This window comes from Parasteatoda tepidariorum, chromosome X1 (genome assembly GCF_043381705.1).
Source record: "Parasteatoda tepidariorum isolate YZ-2023 chromosome X1, CAS_Ptep_4.0, whole genome shotgun sequence".
Classification (NCBI taxonomy): Eukaryota; Metazoa; Arthropoda; class Arachnida; order Araneae; family Theridiidae; genus Parasteatoda; species Parasteatoda tepidariorum.
In genome coordinates this window covers 65,108,952-65,131,081 of record NC_092214.1, presented here as the reverse complement: position 1 = coordinate 65,131,081, position 22,130 = coordinate 65,108,952, and the positions used below count along the sequence as shown (strand labels likewise).

Genomic DNA, 22,130 nt, shown 5'->3' with positions numbered 1-22,130 from the left:
GCGATGGTCCCGATCGTTCCGGATAATCGGTTCCCTACTGTAGAATAAAAACTTTTAATCTAAGAAACTATATGAAAACTACATTGAACATAGTTCTAAAAGAAAGAGTCATGGAAATTTTTAAAAAAATATTTGTAACAATTAAATATGAGAAATATTAAGAAATGGGAAATATTGTAGTGCATTTCTGTACAGCTAAGAAGAGGAAGAAAGGGTCAAGACATGGGACCGGTATTCTCCCCAGAAAAACTGTGTTCCAGAGTTGCGATCACGAATGGGCGAAATTGTACTTGTGCATAAAATAAAGAGAGGAAATAACTTTTGAATTAATGAGTGGATTTGAAATTTGTGCAGCTAATATTTGAAGATACGAAATCAGACACCAAAACGTACTTTCTCTGAATAAACATACTTTTCCTATATGATGGTCCAAAAATATGATGGTCTTTACGTAAATATAAATGCTATTTTTTAAATTTTTCTCCATACCTCGAGAAATTTTTTAAGGGAATCAAGGAACTTCTGCGAATAGTTATAAATTTTTTTTATATGCAAAATATATTTTTTTATAACTAATAATTATTTTTTACAATTTATTTCAGTAATGGATTAAAAATAGTTTGACTCTTAAGGTATGATACGTAAGTTAAGAAAAGGTAAGTTAGGTAATTTAAAATTACAAAATCCAAAATTTTATCGGAATTGGTCAAATAATTCTAGAGGGATAAAAATTACAAATACGACTTTTTTAAAAATTCATTATTCGGAAGCTTTTTAACCGATTTCGATCAAATTTTGTATTTTAAAATCGTAATTAAGCGGAGAGAAAGAAAGAAAAACATTTCAAACTCATTTAGTGACATCACTAAACTTTCGGATTTCTAGTTTATAATAATAATAATAATAATATAAAAAAGAGGAAAAATCAAAATTATGCATTTTAAACTCATTAATCGGAGCTACTAAACTTTTTGATTATAATTAATTTCCAATATCTAACATTAAGAATAAACCGAGATGGTAAATATATATAAATGAGATTTTCGATTTCTAATTATTCAGTAATAGCAATAATTATATCAAAAGAAAAATATACACTATGCATAACTTTAGTAAATTTCAGAATCGGTTTCAGAATTCGGTTCATTCTTCATAAACAAAGAATAAACCGAAGTGACAAGATATACAGGTGAGATGGTCGGATGTAAAGTGACCAGAGTTCATTGAAAGAGAAAAGCCCCCGTTCCTGTGACTGAAACTTACTTATTTTTTTACGGTTGCCGATTAGGAACGCAACAGGAGAGGGACGGTATAAATAAGGAGGCGATTTTGTGTTCGAAATGGGTAGTACGCTGTCAAATGAATGATGTTTCTTCGGGTAGCAAACATATTTTGACTCAAATACGACATAGTATCGATCGGCACAAAGCATTTTTCACTTCTAGACCAGAGCAGAGGACTGTTTTGAGTTTCGTCCCCCCCTACCAAAATTAAAGTGCATTCTTCCGTTACCATGGGAATATCGAACGAATTTCACCTGAAGGTCTGTAACTTTGCCGCTTAGTTCATGTTTTAAATGAGTTAAAACTTTAGTTCTGATGTGAAAATGAGTTAATTAAAAGAATTTATAAAGAAAATAAAATTCTAAAAAAAAAATTCTTTCTGTGAATTAATGAAAGCAATATCCGTTGTTAAATCTGGGGAAAAGAGAGCAGTTCACGTTAATGTTAAAATTTTATACAAATTAAATTACAAAAAACTAAATAAAAATCCTTATGGGGTTAGTAATAGGTTTTAGAAATGTAATTTAAAGTTTAAATTGAAGTGGAAAAAAATATTTATGCAGAAAAAAATAGTATGAAATAGTTTCCATTTTTAAAAGTTGTTAACTGATTTGTTAAATTTGAAACGAAATAAACTAATGAAATCAAAACGAATATTTAAAATTAAAATCCTTTTCCAGGTAAAAGTCACGTGTTTCGCTCTTCAATGATGTAATTATTCTTATTAACAGATAAAGCTACGTTGATGGGCAATTAAGAGCAACAGTTTCTTTTAATTGTGCTGCCATCTAGCGAAGCATATTCTTACTAAACGTAGCTGCCAGTTAAAATTCAAAGCCACAGTCAGAAGTTTATTCCTGTTCTGCGAAAAATATTGATTTCTATTTCTCCACTTTACTTATGCGTTCTATGTTTTTCAGGTTTCGTTATATACATTTAAAATTTTATTTTTAAAGATTTTGGAGGCTCAGTCATATACGAATTTAGAAAATTATCATGCCTCCTTCTTCATTTTCTTTTTTTAAATTGACGATCTTTCTAAGAATAATTCTTATGTTAACGATTTTTTTTTTCTAGCCTTAGTTCAGAAATAATAGTATGTTTTGAAACAACTGGTAATTTATTGTAATTATTTCTTTTTTATTAGGGGAGCAGGAAATATACTTTAGATTTTTTATTCTTGTAAAATTTATTTCGTTAATTGAGCATTTAAAAAATAAATAAAATATATAGATATTATAAACGTGATATAATTAAGGCGTCCGATCCATTCAAATTTCACAAAAAGATTATTCAGATAAGAATTAATTATAATTTACTTAAATTATTTAGATTTAAAATTCTTTTACAAATTAAAATTTAATAATAGATCTGGAAAACAACAAAAACAATGATTGTACAAAATGTTTAAGCCATCCTTCATTAAATGAAAAATACATTAAAATTTTGTTTCCTAATTCATTTATATCTGTGAATTTAAATATAGAACCCTCAGTCGTAAAAACTTTTGTCACAGCAAATGATAAAATAATGATATAGGCAACCTATAGGAACTGAAACTTATTTAGAAAACCTTTATTTCCGTATTTAATTTAACAAAATTTGTTGGAAATATTTGATTTTATAATTCTTATACACGTTTGAATTTAATAAGGAATCTACAACTGTAAAACAGAAATATTATTGCAACAACGTAGCTTTTTCCGTAGCTTTTTCCCTGTTAATAAATAAATAAATACACAGTAAATTAATAAAAATAAATGGTTATAAAAAAAAAATAGTATTGAGAAAAAGCTTTAGTACGAACAGTTGGAACAAACAATAAGCGAAATAAAAAAAAAATTAACTTAAATAGTCTAAAAAATTTATATAATTAATTATTAATTAATTAATTAAACTTTTAATTTAAATAATTTGCTATCTTAAGAATTATAAATTTAAATATCACTAAAAAATAATTAATTACTTGAAATGTATTTCTCATGTGAGTTGTTACTCAAAAAGATAATATTTAATATTACTAGATTATTCGATTAGGTCAAACATTGAAAAATGGGCATCACGATTGATACCATAAATTACACTTTGCCCTAAGTTGTTAAAACAATTAATAAATTTTTTTACAGCATTATTGCTATGCATTATTATGCTGTGATTGATATTTTTATTCGTTCGAAAACTTTTTCGATTTTGCGTGCATAAATTCTCTTATGCTTCTATAATATAACTATATTTTATCACTGAAACTTGTAAAATTACTTCCTAATATGCAACTTGCCTCTTATTCGTAAGATGCAAGGCAAGCATAGCTGACTTGTAATTTGCTAACAGAAAAATTTAATTAGTGATAAAGGGAATAACGACGAAATACCGAATTACGATAAACTACGTTAAGAATATTTTTACTTGACAAGCCATCTAACAAACGCATTATCTCACAATTACACAATAATCTAATGTAATGGCTTTTATAATGCAGTTATCAAACAAAATTTATAAGTTCTTCGCAGGGGAAAGCTGTGTAGGGATTATTTGTAATTATTTTTAAGAAATGAGTTATTTTTTAAGTTTATTAATAAAAAAAGTGGAGAAAAAATTGTGTTAACCTTCGTGTAATTTTTTACGGACAGATACTTATTAACACACATGAATGATATTTTGAAAATAAATAATTTACATAATTTAGTCTAAATGAAACAGAAATAAATAATTAAATAATTTTCATAACGAGCCATTTTTTTTTTGGCAACATGGTAAATTTAGAAAGGATAAATTCCAAATCGAAAGCAGAGCAGAAATTTATTAGGGGTATTACTAATTGGGAAAAATATTTCATAAAATAATTAAAAACGTCAGGTATATAAATATATATATATATATATAAATATATTTGTATTTCTGAAAAGTATCCTTAAATATGAGCCTCAGAAATTTTAAGAAAATAAATAATAATTTCCATAATTTAATTAAGCCTGCTTGACCAAATTTTCGAAATCTTATTGACTATATCAAAGACACTGGACAGTTCTTAATCTAAATCAGGGTTACTTGCTCTTTTTGGTGTGGAGACCCCATAATATTTACGAAAATTTTGTGGGACCCTGTAAGTATTACGTAAATGCGACGCATGCAAGTCTGTTTCTTTGCATGTACTGTAATATACTATGCAATTTAAAGTCATTAACTTTTAATTTTAAGCATAGAGCAGTGTAAATTCAAAATAAGTAACAAACTTAAAAATGTAATACAATAATAAAAATGTGTTTAAACGTTTTCGTTTCTCTTTGTCTGTATTGTCTTATCTTTAGCTATTTACATTGTGTAAAAATATTCGGTAATTGTAAAAGTATTATAATTAGTTAAAGAAATTTCAAAATTGCTGAAAGTTTTGCCTCTATTGTAATTGGGACCCACAGTTTAAGAAACTCTAATCTGAATCATACTTATACTTTATTAAAGTGCTTAGAGCGGTACTGCCTTTTTTGGCTTTTGCGTCGGGAAACAAAAACCAATTTTTTGTCAAAAACAATGAACAATTTTTTGTCAAAAAATTTACTTTTTATCAACACTAAAGTTTTAAAATATAAAAATAATGAATTTTTTTTTTAAGTTTATAAATAATTAAAAATACAACTTTAAAGCATAATTACTTTTGAAAAATGAACTTTGTTATAAAGTTTTATGTTTAATATTGGTAACTTCTGAGCATGAAATCAAGTGCTGAAAAATCCACTCAAACAGCAGCGAAAAAAAAAAATTAAAAAAGTTATTGTTCCTAGTTAAAGTCGTATTTTCAAATAATTTTTTATGCCTGTCAATATTAAATATTAAAAAAAAATTGCCATGAAATATGAAATGTCATACACGAGGCCTGTCTTACTCCTAGTTTTAAGCCTACCATTTATCAAGCTTTCAACATCATTCGAATTTATTGATAACGTATTTTCCCTATTTTTTAAAGTTTTGATTCGATATCAGCTGAGAGGGAGGAGGTGTTTTTTATGAGTGATTTAGTATTTTTATAAATAGTTATATGGTATATTAATTAGCATGTCTTAGGAGGATGTTTCGATTATAAATATTTTTACTTAATTAGGGAAATAATAAAATTATTAATAATATTTAGTTCTTTTTTATTTTTTTTCTCACTGCCCATTTGTAGAAACGAAATGAAAAACAGATTTTAAATGACTTTTTAATTATGGGCTTTTTAATATTTAACTAATAGTCAGAAAAACGTTTTTCTTCTTCTAAGTTATGAATATAGATATGACTAATGTGATTTAAAGACTATCGTCACCAACATTTTGCGTCTTGTGCTATTCACCTCTTTACATTTCATATCTCCGACTTATCGTCTCTGCAAATTTCGCACCTTGTAAATTCGTATTAAGTTGCTTTTTATTTTAATTTGATTTTTTCTTCTTATGGGGAAATCATAGTTTTATTTTATAATTATGCATTTAAAGTTACTTATTTCAACAAATAGAGTAAGTTTGCTTTGTTTTTTGAATCATTAATTATAATTGCGGTATTAATAACTAATTGACATATCTTTTTACTCTTTGGCGCCGAATTTTTATTATAAATATTTTTCTAACTTTTTTCATTATTTTGTATTAATTTAGGCGATATTAAATGAAAAATATTATATTTAACATTTAATAATTTATGGTCATGAAGCACAGTATGAAACATTGTATTTTTCTGCGTTAAAGGTAAAATCTTTCTAACACGGGTCATTTCTAAACAATAATTTTTCAAATTTGCTCTTTTTTTGCAGTTGTTCAAATCTAAGAGAAACAGTTATTCATTAGAGACATTTCTTTATTTTACAAAATCAATTATTTATAAATTTTTGAAAATGAATGAAAAAACCTTTTTTTCGAACTACTTTTTTTGGATCTTATATTTTAGTTCAAATATGATTCCGATAATCTGGCATATTTTTTTAAAAACTATTAGATTACTTTTAATAATTAAAAAATATCAAAATATAATTTTGCCTGTAATTAGAGCGTCAAAAATAAAATCGATGTCCCGTCTGCGTTAAAGGGTTGAGTGATAAAACCATTCGAAATAATTAATTGAATAATATTTATTTTTACTATGTGTGTACGTAACTAAAAATTAAAAAAAAAATTTATTATGTTTAAAACCTTCATATTCATTGACTGTCCCATTCGAAATAACACTAGAAACCTGTCATACTTGAAAGAGCGGAAATCTGATTATTATATCGGAAGTTATTTAGAGTCCGAATATTTTTTTCCTTCTTATTTCATCAATTGTATGTTTTTATGAAGTAATTCATTTATTTCATTCAAAAGCACCTCTAATTAATAACTGGTAGTTAGTAGTAGTTCTAATTGTTGTTAGTATAGCTAATGATTAGTCATACCTGAAAGCACGAAAATCCGTTCATTAAATCAAAAGTTATTTATACTGTTTTTTTTTTCTTCTTTTTCTTCTTTTAATTAATTTTATGCTTTTATGACGCAATTCGTTTGCTTCCTTAATAATTATCGTTAGTTAGTGATTGGTAACTAGTAGTTCTAATTATTGTTTAGTACTATAGTCAATAATTAGTACTTTAGTTGATAAGTACTACAGTTGAAGATAAGTTAAAGAATTAGTACTTAGTTGCTTAGTGCTTACATTAATGGTTAATAGCAATTATCTCTAATTAACAGTACTCCAGTACTCTAATTAATGATTAGTACTGTAATTTATTATTAGTTATACAATTAATTATTACTCAAACTTAATATTTATTGTAAGTAAAAAGTCCGGGAAACTTAATGCTATTGCTGAGACAATTTATATATGGATGTTGATAAACGTAAAGAAAAAAAGTTACAGTAATTAATAATTTTTAAACTAAGTACAAATTACAGAAGGTGCAATGTTTTATTTCTTAGTGAGATGATATGGAATAAAATTTTCTTTTTCGAATTTAAAGTAGAATAAGTATTAACTTAAAATGTAGAGGAAGGTATCCATTAATGTGAAATGGATGAGATAGAAGTTATGCTTATTAAAGTGGCGATATTTTTATAGTTATTTTTCTTTTTATCCTTACATAAAAGTTTAATACGAATTGATCCAAGTCTACTTTTGAATTTTCAATTCGTTAGATAATAGAATTTTCTATCGCATACATTTCCTAGTAGTTGTATCTTCGTGAAACGAATAAATTTTTGATATTTTCGAATAAATGTTTGAAGAAGTTGAAAATTTATTTTCCTATAAATATTCAATTCAAATTTCTTCTTAAAATTTTTATTTTACTTTCCGAACTTGTTGAAAACAGCATACTCATTATCGTTTTTTTTTCCTCATAAGCGTTGAAACTACTTGGTTTGTAACTTTTATTTAAAACTTCAGAAATTCTGCAACATTTCTTTTAATGGCGATACAAGGAAGCAAAACTTTATTTTGTTCTAAGGCCTGAAGATAAAAGTAGTAAAAATAAGGTTTAATTACAAAATATAGCATTCCATTACATTTTTGTATGTTCACTTTTTCTAATAAATGAAAATTACATTTTGTGCTTAAAAGGTCTCAAGATATCCTAATTGCGTCAAAGAATCTACATTTACAAATTTAATTGATACTGGGTGTTCGGAAAATCATTAAATATTTGAATAGTCAATTAAAGGCGAAAAAGAAAAAGGTTTTCTGCGTTTTGTTCAGGGAATCATAAATTTTTGGAAGTTTAGATTCTTACGTTCGTTCTGTAAGGTAGTATTTTCTTACTGATGCTCAAAATTAGCTACTATGATCTTCAAGAGATGGCGCTATTAGTTGAGAAACCATAAAAGCAATTTTTTCAAAATAACCATTACTATCATTTACTACAGCAACGAGGTTCAGTCTAGGGACAAAAATATCGGCAATTCACATATTTCAGCTAGAATGGTGTGATATGTAACAGATGACACTGTTTTATAGCTTTTTCATACAATCTATTGCTGAATCTGTTGTCTAACAGCGTTATCTGTTGATGAACTTTGCAACTAATTTTTAAATTTCGGGAGAATAAATATTTAGTTAGTATACCTAGTAAGTATGTTAAAAAACATTTTTAACTGTAAAAAATTATGATAAACCGTTTAAATATTTTAACATCTTCAGTTACATTATTAAAAATTCATAATTAAAGATTCTCAAAAATGAGTATGCAGAGTATAAATGCGTGAAAAATGGGATGAAATTAGAATTTTTAAAAATATTTTGCTAGTAAAGCATTTTTTGAATCCAATTGCTCTCATGTTTCATTGGGATGTTTGCAGTTTCAAGCATTTTATTCAAGCCTCTTTCAAACATTTTATTTATATGACATTATACTGCACTTTATTTATTGATATTTTTTTTTCTAGAGATTTCCATGATTGTTTTAAAACTAGGATAGCAAATATCCAGACAATTGTAATAGTACAAAAATAAGTAAAGAAAGAAAAGAGACGAAGGTTTTGTCGAGTACGATACCTATCAAATGTGAATACGGATTTCAAATATAAAACTTCTTTAAAATTCGATTTCTCAGGAACTATTCGAACGATTTCGTTTAAATTTTGTATTTTGACAAATTAAATTTTCTTTGTTAAAATGATGTGAAAATTTGTATACCTTATAATTAAAAACTTTTAGACCATTAATTAACAAAAATAATAAATAATTATTAAGAACTATGCTTTGCATAGGAATATCTTTGGATGAACGATATTTATAATTGTGTTAAAAAATTCATAATTTCTTTCGAGATATAGCGAAATAAGCAAAAATTAAAATTAGCATTAATGGTCCAAACTTAGGACCGATTTCTTGCCTATACTATTCGGACCAAATCCTTCGGAAAAAAGGTACGTTTATTAGATAAAGTAGGTTTTTGTGCCTACTTTCGTGGATTAAAATATCACATATTAGCATATTTGAGATTACCAACTCGAACTATTAAGATTGAGTTCTAGTACGTGAAGATCCGATCATTAGATCAAAAGTAATTTAGTGTAATTATGTTTTTTTTCCAGTACTGTATACAAAAGTTCAACAATAGTAATAAATACTTTTTTCTTCAGGTTCAGGGACTCTTATCTGCTTCAAATTTCATCCGATTTACATATAAACAGATTAACATATACAAAAGTAAAATAATTACCGTTGCATATAAATTCGTTTAATCGCATTGATTGCCCTTGAGAAATTAAGTTAATTATGCAAAAATTTCTCAAAATTTGTTTATAAGTATTTAAAGCCAATTCGTTATCCATACAACAGAAAATCATTAAGTTCAATTTTAATGACATTCATAAAAGTTAAGCTTTATAAATTATTAATACACTTAATGAAAAACTAGGTAAATATAAGAAAAGTGCAAACAAATGAGTTTGCGTGCATAGTTGCGGATGGAATATTAATAGTGTAATTAACTTATGAGACAGAGAATGAGTTGTTAGATATCATGTATTTGCATGGCTGCAAATATTTCCGTTTTGTTTCGTTATCATATTATAGAAATATGCTTTCAAAACAATATGAAATCTTTTTTTAAGTTAATACACGTCTGACAGAAATTTAATTTGTGCTATATTTCACGATATATAACACAGAATTATTAAAAAAAGGTTATAGTTTTGAAGTCTTACTAGAATCTTAGACCTGGCGACATATTTTGATAAAAAAGAGAACATTCGTTAAAAGAAACAACTATATGACGTTGCAGGAGTATTGAATTTGATTGGATTGCTAAAAATGGCTCGTCTTATGCTAACACGCCCTTGACAAATCAAATGCGAGATAAAGAATTTTTACTTTTGCTTCACTGTAGAAGAAAATCGATTGCAAGAAACAATATTTATAATTCTTTCATCAGTTTCTGTAGTTTTGAACATACTCTATTTCTCAGAGTGTAATTCAAAAAATACATATTCTTCATACATTGCTTTTTTAAAATTTTATTTATTATTATTTTGTATCTTTGATTAAGGCATGCTAGTTAAGATTGTTTACTATTAACATAAAAACATGCTTTCTTTGGAATAAATATACTTTTTGAGAGAAAACATTCTCGAAAATGACTAAATTTGATAACGATTTGGATGTACTGATTATACGTTTGAAAATTTAAAAAAAAAAAAAAAAAACTTGGATTCCCGAAATTAAAATAAATAAATAAATGAATGAGTTTAGTTTTAATTCACCCCACAAATAGCTTCACACTTTTTTTACAAATTTTAGGTTTTTGCCAATTGTATAATGAGATAAAAAAATTATGGCCTGAATAATTGATTGAATTTTCAAGCAAGATGTAATTTTTGTCGTTTGAGGAACGCACCACAAACATTTAGTGTAAACGTTATAGGTTACATAATCTGAATTAAAACGTACATTGAATAAAGATTTTTTTTTTCGGCCGTTTGAATTACTTACATTCAAAACTTAAGTTTCTCACTCAGTGGTTCGAATAGTTTAAATCAGGCAAATGGTTGAAAGTTTTCTTTTTTATATTGAAACTTACATTTTCTCGTACTAGCATCGGGGTTTTATTTTTACATTACGTCGACGAGCCTTCCATTCTGGACACAGCTAAAAAACCATGTTTAAGAAAAATGGATATAGCTCAAAAAGTGTGTTTTTAAAAATAGACACAGCTCAAAGTTCGTGCGTAAGAAGACAGACATAGCAAAAAATGCGCTTTTTCAATATTCAACTCAAATATAACAACTAAACTGGGAATTTCGTATTTACTATTCCTAACTATTTGAAACACTAAGTATAATCATTTTGGAGCAAAGTTCCGAACTTTGGGATCGGGATGGAAGGGTTAATTACAGTGTATAACTTTTCTGACTGTCTCTTCAGATTCAGATCACTAAACGATTAAGTGGTTTGTTAAAATCAAAATTTATACAACGTGAATTTCATACCTCTAATATAAGTCTATAGAACCCATAATAACCTTGTAAAAAAAAACTTGATTTTTACAGTCTCTTCAGAAAAGAATAATTTAAAAAAATGTTCGAAGTGATTTAGGCAAAATCATTCATTAGACACCACATTGCGAATTTACTCGGATGCATTAGTTTATTCTTTAGAGAAAAAACAACAATTTTCATAAGAGAAGTTTGAAATCGGAATCAAAGAAATGTCCATTTCTTTAAACACGCATTTTGAGCCATGTCTATTTTCTTAAATACGTATTTTCAGCAGTAATAGTTTTCTTTATCACACTCTTTGTATTGTGTCTATTTTCCTAAGCACTAATTTTGAGCAGTGCCCACTTTCTTAAAGTTGGATTTAGAGATTTGTGGAGAATAAAAAGCTCGTCAACGATTACTTAAATATTTTAATCATTCTTATAAAATGATGAAATCTTTTTTTCTTTTTTTTAAATTTAAAGTCAGAGTCATGCATAAGAAAATAGTGTTATTAGAAAAACTATGATTTTTTTTTCCTGTTTTATTCAGTTTTTAACACGTGTAGTACATGGGAATTCATGTTCTTTCTTATTACCTTATATGAAGTAGTAAGTCCAAATTGAGTAAAGTATTTTTAAATTTCTTGAACATCGGTAATATGCTTATGAAAGAATGGTCTTATTTTTAATTTTAAGTTCGAATCATGACAGATATAAGATATTATGGTTTTCTTTTATATTTTATTCAAATTTAAACTATCTATTGTTACTACACTAATTAAAAGTTTAATTCTGTCCTATGTCCTATCTGAAAGTTTAATTCTGTCCTATGTCCCTAGTATCATAAGAAAGATCATTTGTTTAAAATTAGGGAAAAAAATTAAAGTCATTATCTTCACAGTGAATCCTAAGTTAGAGCAGCGGTATTTAAAAATTTAAAACAAAAAAATGGTAAAAAAAAAAAAAAAGAAAAAGAATTGTAACAGGGGATTTTCAGATTCATTCATTTTATAATTGAATTGTTGGACAACTTTCCAAATTTATTTACTAATTTAGTTCCCAGAGTTTCTGATTTCAGTTCAAACTTTTCCCGACAGATGGTGCTCCAAAAAGCAATATCTGTAAATCAAAGAAAAATTATGGAAAACTATGTAAAAAAAGTTTCGAAACTTTTTATGAATGAAAATAAAATTCTAATATTTTTAAATTGTTCATGATTGGTTGCAATGACTTATAATCAGAAGACTAATTAGCAACAGAAGAAGTATAACATAAGCAGCAAAAGTGTAACCGAAACGGAAGATGACATGAAGCGCTATCCGTCGAAAAATTTTCGAACTGAAGCAAAAAATTCTGGGATTAAAATTTATGCCCTGTCACTTAAATTTGTGGAAAGATTTTCGTTGTCACCTTAGCTCCTTTCCTGCTACAAATTTTTGAAAACCATTTGGTGTATTTTGGACACCTTGTATTTTGGGGAAAAGGTAGTGAAATATTCAAGTGAAATATCAACTATATTTTCAAGGTACAGAAATATTCAACGAGACTAACTTTTAACTGTTTTGGTTTGCTGTTTGTTGTTGTTGCCTTATAAGTAAGATGATCTCTGAAGCAAGGAAAGAGGTTCAATCGATTCTATGGACAACGAATCAAATTTTCTTTGTGTGACGTAACTAAGTTAACTGTTAACCAAGCCGTAAAGTTTCCTAATTTATTCCTCTTTTTTTGCTCTGAATGTAAACAAAAACCGGTTCTGAAGCTAGCGAGGAGGTTTTCCTTTTTTCAAATGTACACAAAGCAGAGCTTGTTACCGATAGAGCCGGCTGAACCTTTTTTCTTGGATTTTTTTTGGAGATCACTTTACTTATGAGGAAAACATAAATATTCAAGAGCAAACAGTTAAGAGGTTCAGCTCCATTAGCGTTGTGCATTCCGTATCGAGTTTTGCTTTATGTGTTTATGAGGCAGGTAAAAACCTCTTCTTAAGCTTCAGAACCAGTTTTTGTTTACATTTAGAGCAAAGCTATCTTATGAGGATAATATTTACGTTTTGCCTTTAAGCTCAGTTAACAGTTAACTTAGATAGGTCATAAAATGAAAATATGACTAGTTGTCCATTATAATCGAAAAGAAAACAGAAGTTCTAGGTGGCAAAATAATTGCAACGTACCTACGTTTGTTATTCCTGCTTATACCGATTATCCAATTTCCCCTTGTGAATAATTCTGGAACTGACTAACTTTGTTAAATGATGAAAGGAAGCTAATTAGTAGAAATAATTTAAAATTTGAAAAATACATAGTTTCGTTATTCTATGAATGTCAGTTTTTTTTTCTGAAAATCTTTTGTAACTTTTTGTACTGTTATTATTATTCATTCATTGAGTTTTTAGAGTTTGAATGTTGTTATGGACTCATTATCTTTTAAGGATGCTTACCCATGATCTATCGGTCTTCCATCGGGCATGTGCGGTGGCATATGTCCAGGAGGCATGGATCCTGGATGGGACATCATACCGGGAGGATGATGGGGACCCGGCATGTGGGGGACTGGTGGTGGAGGAGGATGGTGGTGCGGGGGTGGATTGGGGGAGGTGTGGTGCTTCCACCCGGCGTCCTCCAGGGCCGAGGAGCCTCCCTGTAGTCACGCTCGAGAACCTCGCCCTCTCATTGCACATGTGGACTTCGCCCGACCGCGGGGCTTACGAGTCTAACAAGAAAGAGAAAAAATATTTCATGTAATTAAACCATTTTTTGTATGAAAATGCAAAAATACTAGAAAGGAATCTTTTTAATAAAAATGTCACAAGTAAAGAAAATTAAAATGTAATGAACATCATTTATACCCTTCGATTGTTAAAATTAAAAACTGTATTATATGTTTTTCAAAATTAGAGAAAGTATTCAAATATGAATTAATGTATTTCTTATTAAATATAAATAAATGAATGAATATATCGCATTTCTGTGTATTGAATGTAATGAATTTCTTAGGGAAATAAGGTATATTTTTAGATAAAAGTATGTTTTCATCTTAATTTAAAGATGCTTTAATAAATAATCTACATGTATAATTTATTATTTAAAAAAAATTCTGAAGAAGAAAATTATCTGCAAATGCTGCGATAATATACAGTGCCCGCTGCTGCACTGGAGGATTTCTGCTGCTGGGACATCAAATAATATTTCATTAAAATATTTCAAAAATTTATAGCTTTTCTAAGAGAGTACAAATATTTACTTGTTGTGAGAGGTAAAGTTCGCAGGGAAATATATTTATGCTAACTTATAACCTGTATGCATAACAGGAGTTGGTAAGATTTATCTTTTTTTATAATAAATATATTATGTATTATTTTCAGATGAAAGATTCTTTTTTATCTTAATAAATTCGAAGAAATTTTAATAAATAATGTATACGTATCACACTAGCTTTATTTCTTCAATTTTATACAATTAATATTAATAACAATTAGTATACGTAGTTACAATATATAAGAAACACGTTGCACCAATAGTTTAGTCAGGAGAGCGATCGAATTGTTAATCCTATTAATATTATTTTTACTTTTTGAGATATTTCTAGAACTGACTGAAAAAATGAAATAAAAAGGAGCTTTTTACTCATTTATTATTCTTGTTTACTAAAAATAAACTTTATGCAAAAAGTTTAATTATTATTTAGAACCGCAGAGCACTGTGGTCAAGGTACTAGCATGGTATTTCCATTGTACTTATCTAATACACACAATTTTTCATTTATTATTTCATTTAATAATGAGTGATTTTTTTAATTTACAGGTATAATTATTTTTACTTCATGTCAGACTAATTAAACTTAGATACCAAAATACACAACTTAAAATAAATCTGTTTAATAGTTCTTGGTAAATAATAATCTTAAAATACAATATTTTTTAATTTTTATTATCCAAAAACTAATAATTTAATTTATTTTAAACTTTCAATTACAACATTAAAATGTGCGTATATTAGGTATATTAAAACCTATTTTTTTTAAAATTCAGAATGGAGCTAAGAACTGGTTCTTAACGAAAGCTGAAATAAACTGAAAAGAAAAAAATATTATTACTATGATGATGATCTAAAGAAAATCGATCACTCTTTTGCAGTATATTTTTTCACTTAAATACTATTTTGTGGCCTCTAACGAAAATTCTTTTGTCATTCAATGTTGACAACGATTTTTAAATTGCATAATAAAGACAGTTATTTATTACTAACTCCCTGTACATTGCGTCATTTTTTAAAAAAAAATATTTTAATTTTTCAAATTTTCCTCACACATATATCCTTTAAAATTTTGGTATCAAATTTAGTGAGATATCCTTTTAAACTTGAATAAAAAAATATTATCAATAGATATTTTGAGAGAAATTAAATGGACTAAACAAAAAATGGGTAAAATCATTTCAACATCTTTTCAAAACTTTGGATAAACTCACAACAAGTCATCTATTATTTAAGCTTTTAGATTTAGCCTAAGGTATAAATGCTATACTTATTATAAATCAAAACTTTTTCTATTGATATAACAAAGATCTCTATCCATTTCCTTAAAATTCCTTTTCACGTATTTTCCTCAAGTTTCGCATTATTTTCTTTTTTATCTGAGTTTTAATCTTCCAGAGGGAATAAAAAATATAAGTTTCTTTCATTTTTTGAAGTCTGTTTTTCATACAAGAAAATATCGTCATGCACCTAGATTTCTAGAGCCTAAATTGTTCGAAATCAGAATAGAAGTATTCTTTTTCTTCCTTCAACAAAAAAGTCAAACGGAATAACAAAAATATTAAATTAAATGTATTTGTTGGTAAAAAAATTGAAATACTTAAGTTGAATATGAAATCTTGGAATAAAAAGAAGTAAAATATTCTCTGAAGTAAAGCATGGAAATCCGAGGTTTTATTTATCGTAGTTTAGAGTCGCACTCAAGCACTATTATGCTTTATGAGATAAAAAAAAATATCAGTGTTAGTTTTTTTCCCTAGTAAAGTTATAAATTATATTTAATTGTGTGGAAATTACGAGAAATTATACAGTTAGCAGCATTAAAAGTGTTAAAAAAAATATTGGATTAATAAGTATTAACACTGGGATCCTAAACCTACATATACACTCTAAAAAAATTCCGGGTCAATATACGGTAAAAAGTACAGGCAGGCAGCTGATACTTTTTTTTCTTTTGAAAAACTTTAAAAATCTAGGTAAAAATTTTTTATTACCATAAAAAGATTAAATTTTTTCAGAATACATATACTAATTTCAAAAATAAAAGCTCTATAATTTATTGATTGCATTTAAGTTATTGCTTTTTGCTATTTTTTTAGCTCCTCAGCAATAAATAATATCGCGACTATAGTAATACCGCTGTGTCGCAATAGTTTAATAGCTTAGGTATTAAACTATAATTGTGAAGGACTAGGTCTCTATTATAGGTGGTAGCTCAAAGTCCACATAGCTTCAGATCAATGGGTACAAGCTAGTCAAGGAGATACAAGCACCCAAAAATGTAACAGAGAACCATCAATTTTACGTCAAAAATACGTATACTTCACCTTTAAATTTAACTAAGCATTTGTTAAATTTACGTAAATCTGTAACTTCGTATCATATCAAAAAATAGATGTCCAAAAAATGTAAAATTCACGTTAAATTATACACAAACAAATTCGTTTATTTTGCAAATATTTTATCAACCCATTTAAACTAGATAAGAATGAGTACGTTATTTTTACATCTTATATTAATGATAAATCCGTTAACAATACGTAAAAGACTCAGAAGCATTTTTACTGAATCTAAATAGCAAATTCCCTTCGTCAATATTACGTAAAACATACAAAAATATTCTTAACGTAGCAAAATGGTAAATTCATTTTGTCAATATTACGTACAATATACGGAAGCTTTCTACCAAAATCTAAATGGTAAAATATACGTCAACATTTGTAAGTAAAACTTTCTGACCGAAATTTACATTTGCTTAGTCAATAATATACAAAATATACGAAAGCAATCTTGGCGAAGGGTAGTTGGTAAAATACATTCTATTAATATTACGTAAAATAAACCGAAGCTTTTTTTTTACCCAATATTTAAATGGTAATATCATTCCGTCAATATTACGTAAAATTTATGTATAAAGTATACTGATTTTACCGATTTCCCAAAAAATGTACGTTTGATTTACGTATCATGCTACGTTGGGCAGTGCATTAATTTTGACTATATTGCCCTCATCATGCTGTTATGCTTTTAAAATATGTAGCTTTAACTCTTTGACGCAGATGTGAATTACATATATTTTCTTCTCTTATTACCAACAAAAATATAGTTTAGTATTCTTTTATAACCAGTTTAATAGTTACTAAAAGAATCTATTATATTATAGGGATTATATTTGTACTAAAATATAAAATCCTAAAGAAATAGTTAGGAAAAAAAATTCTTTTCTTCATTTATATTCAGAAATTTAACAGTCATTGATTTTGTAAATTAAAGAAATTTCAATAATGAATAACTGTTTCTCTTAGATCTAAATAACTGAAAATTTGAAAAATTTAACGTTGTATTTTATAACCATAAATTATTAAAAGGCTAAATAAAATATTTTTCACTCATTTTGGTCTAATTTAATACAAAATAATTAAAAATATAAGTGAAATGTGTTTAGTAAAAATTCTGCACCAAAGGGTTAACCTACATGACCCATCTTCTGTACAAACTGGCTGTTGATGGAGTGCTTTACTTTATTGTACAAAAAACAATTCTAAAATTTAATGTTAAAAATTTATTTCTTGCCTTATTTTATGAGTTGTATAGTTTTAACATCTACGGATAGATTCTACAAACATCAAGCTTAAGATTTACCTTATTAAACAGTGTCAAAGCTGTAATTAAATAATTTGTTCACAAAAAAAGGCACGCACAACTCGAAATCAAAAAAATTTTTGAGTTATTTAGTTTCAGTTTTGGATTTATACCCTCTATAGATTATAACGATGTTGTTTTTAATTTTACTAAAATATATTTGCAGAAGATGTAAATTAGCTGTTTTAGTTCATAAAAAATTACAAATTTTCATCTATTAAATTGAAATTGAAACATTAATTGTTAGCTATATGGGCTTATATTTACGCAACATTTTGTATATATAAGTTTGAAAATCAAATACTTATAGTATTTACAATATTATAATTCAACTTACTAAACGAAAAAGTTAACAAAGGTTTTTAACTTTTTATAACGAAATTTATTTCAATTTTAAAATGATTTTCCTGATAAAAATTTCTTTAAACAACTATGTTTTAAACAGAAATAAGTGGCATTTTCTGTTGAGTTAAAAATAAGCATTTTCAACTAGGATAAAAGTTATGTCTGAGTTAAATCACGGTTCGAGACAGAAATTCGATTAAAAGATGTACAACAAACGAATTCTGTCGTCTTTGCAGAACATCGTTACTAAGTTGAATTAAATGCCCTCAGGAGGGATTAGTAAGCTTCACGCTGACTTCCGAGAAGAATACACGAGTGAGTCGGATTGATGATTCGAAATTTAATTATTTTATCTGAACCAATTTAGTTTATTAAGATTTTTCAAAAGTTTTGCTTGTATTGAAACAATGTTATAATGAAATAGATTTACGAACGCTGTCTGAGAGTTGCACCTTGTTTTTGAAAATTGTACGGAAAATAGATCCGTATTAAGGTTATAGTAATAAATGAAGAAAATTAGCTTTTTAAATTATAAAAAGTCCTTATTTATTGAATTTTCTAAATATGTTAACTAAAACTGTTAGAAAATTTGACACTGTTGATACCTCTTAAAATATTTTAAAGTAAAAAGAAATGGGACATTTTTACTGGAAATTAATTTAAAAAATTATGTAAATGAAAACATTTCTAAACGTTTTTATTTTCTTATAAGTAGATTATGATATAAATGTAAAAAAATGGTGCTTGATTTAATTAAATTTAAGATTTTGTAAATTCAAACGTTGTCAAACTTTTTAGTTAATTCTTTGGTAAGATATAAATGCACAGAGAGAAACTCTAGATCTTGTTCAACTGCAAATTCGCTGCAATCTTAATGTAGCGCTTACTTGAATCCTATTATAGTGCAAATCAGAGCATCCTTAACTTAATTGCGCTGTACTATAGCTTAATTTAAACGGAAGCGTGTTTCAGTTTAACACCTTTTAACAGCAACAAACTTATCCGATATTATGGTTCTACGTTCTGATATTATGGTTCGACGTATAGTTGATAATGCAGGATACTCCAAGGGAGGAATATGACATGCTTTAGTTTTCATTATAAATAGTGGAAAATTCATATTTAAAACTTAAAGACTCTTCCACTTCCTTAGAACACTGTGAAAAATTTCGGATCAAATATGGATCAGTACTGGCACTCAAGGTGCCGGAACTTTTTACCGAAAAATCCATTTTTGCCGGAGAATGTTATGGAAAAAAAAATGATATTCCGTCATTTTTATAGTAATAATTACCATAAAATCCCTGAATCACTGTATTTAAATAAATATTACTGTAAAGAATATGGTATATTTTACAATGAAAATTAATTTTACGAAAAATGGATTTAACGGATGATGCAGTCAAAGTGCCGGTACTTTATACTGCAATTTAATCCGGAATTTTTTGCAATGTACCAGCTTGATGCTAATGTTTGGATAACTTTACTATTTTTCTACCCATAAGTTGACTTTAAAGGCTTTTTTGGCAATTTTGTAGTTCTTTAGGATTAAAAAAAATACTAATGTTCGGTTAACTTTACTATTTTTCTACACATAAGTTAACCTTAAAGGCTTTATTAGTAATTTTGTAGTTCGTTAGGATAAAAAAAAATAATGTTTGGACAACTTTACTATTTTTCTACACATAAGTTAACTTTAAAGGCTTTATTAGTAATTTTGTAGTTCGTTAGGATTAAAAAAAATACTAATGTTTGGATAACTTTCCTATTTTTCTATACATAAGTTAACTTTAAAGGCTTTACTGGTAATTTTATAATTCGTTAGGATAAAAAAAAAGATCATAACTATGAGATATTTTTTTAAAAAGAGATTGCAGGCTACTGAAGTCTTTATTTTTATGTCCAGTATTTTGGCATTATCCATGTTGTTTTTACGTATTTTCTTTTTAGTTATTTACATTACAAGATTTCAGTCTATAAAATATAATCTGCAAAATATGATTCAGTAAAATATGGGTAAAAATCATAAGATAGTGTAATGTTATTACTCTCGTTTAAACTAATGGTGAAATAATTTTATTCTTATAGTAAATGAAAGAAATTTATCCAAAATTGGTTAACATTGGTTAACAGCATTCTCAGATATTTGTTCTAGAAATTATAAATTGTCCCAAAAACTTTAACATTTTCGTGAAAAATTGGTACGAGCAATACAGTTCCCAGATTTTTATAATTTCAATAAATTCAGCCAGTATAAAGATAAATTATTTCGTATGAATAATGAAAATAATTGCTATGAAAAATAAAACTTGAAACCTAAAACACTCAGATATTATAAAACTGAAATATATTCTATGAAAAATAAAATTTGAACTTAATATAATCAGCTAGAATACAGTTAAATTATTTTAGACAGTAATTAAAATACTTCTTATTTTATACCTCTTGTTAATAAGGTGCTTACGAAAAGTTAAAAAGCTTAAATAAATAAAGTATGAATGTAATTATAGAGATACATCATTAGTGAAAGAAAAAGAAACAATGCAGAACAGTATTGTTTTGCGTGCTTAAAAATAACTGTGAAGAATTATTTGACAATTAATTTAAGTGAAATTAATAGCATCACGCTATCTATGATTTTAACCCATATTTTATTCCGGAAAACTGTAATAAATATTTTTATATATTAATTCGATTTTAGAATTCACTCGAAAGTTTATAGTTCCATTCCTGTAAGCAAAATTTATTTTTTGAGAAACTGCAAAAACAACACAACACTCATTGTAGAATAAAACAAAATAGCTCTAAATTAACGAAATTTTAAAATATTTTTATCAAAGTATTTTATTGCTATTCAGTATTTTATTTCTATTTCTTATTAATTTGTGATAATTTAAGCTTAAACCAATCTAACTAATCGAATACAAAACTGCATTAATTCGTATAAACTAAAATCTTCTATTTTTAATAAAACTCTCTCAAAAAACTATACGAAAGAATATACTTTACATTGTATGGATACTTTAGATTATTGTCTGATATTAGGAGGACAAATTACTGTTTCTGTAGTATCTTAAGCAAGAATTTAAAACCAAAATAAGCTTTTTGTAAAATATTTAATATTCACTTCTTTCTCAATAACTTATAAGTTTAATTTGGCAAAATTTTGATCCACTAAAACAACGGCTTTCAACTTCTCACCCTTCCAATTTCTAGGTCTCTTTTTACAAAGAACAGGTCTCTATTTAAAATATTAATTCTCTACGTGTTTATTCATCTATTAATATGGTCATTCATAATAATTTTGTCTAGTAAAAAGCAAAACAAAGAATTTTAAAGCCAGAAAAGATTTATATTGGTACAATCAAATTTTTTAATTAGAACTGATCAAACATCTGCATCAAGAAAAAGCAACTATGTAATATGATACACAAAATTATTTTAATTTTCTTTAGCTGTTAATAAAGAAGAACGAGATATTTTTTAATGCTTATATTTAAAGTCTGGCCTTAACTTTGCTCACACGCTACTTTTTTTCCCCCTCGCTGAAGAACTACGTCTCCCAGGGGACTCGTAATAACTTCTTTTTCACGACCTCTCAACGAATTTTGCCGTATTTGATGCGCTACAGCACGTGAGCGGCGGAATCACTGTATATAAACTGATATTATAAAACTGATTATATATATA

General features: G+C 26.9%; 1 protein-coding gene across 4 annotated transcripts in view; it reads right to left on the bottom strand.

Moving 5' to 3' along the window:
• The window catches only part of LOC107451513 (LIM domain-binding protein 2), a 207,347-nt gene that overhangs the window by 45,264 nt on the left and 139,953 nt on the right, over positions 1-22,130 (bottom strand). For all 4 annotated transcript variants that reach the window (XM_043041484.2, XM_043041483.2, XM_043041486.2 and 1 more), the window contains exon 3: positions 13,640-13,911. In XM_043041484.2, the coding sequence (XP_042897418.1) occupies positions 13,640-13,743 (104 nt within the window). In that variant the 5' untranslated portion in view covers positions 13,744-13,911. The remainder of the gene's footprint in view (positions 1-13,639; positions 13,912-22,130) is intronic.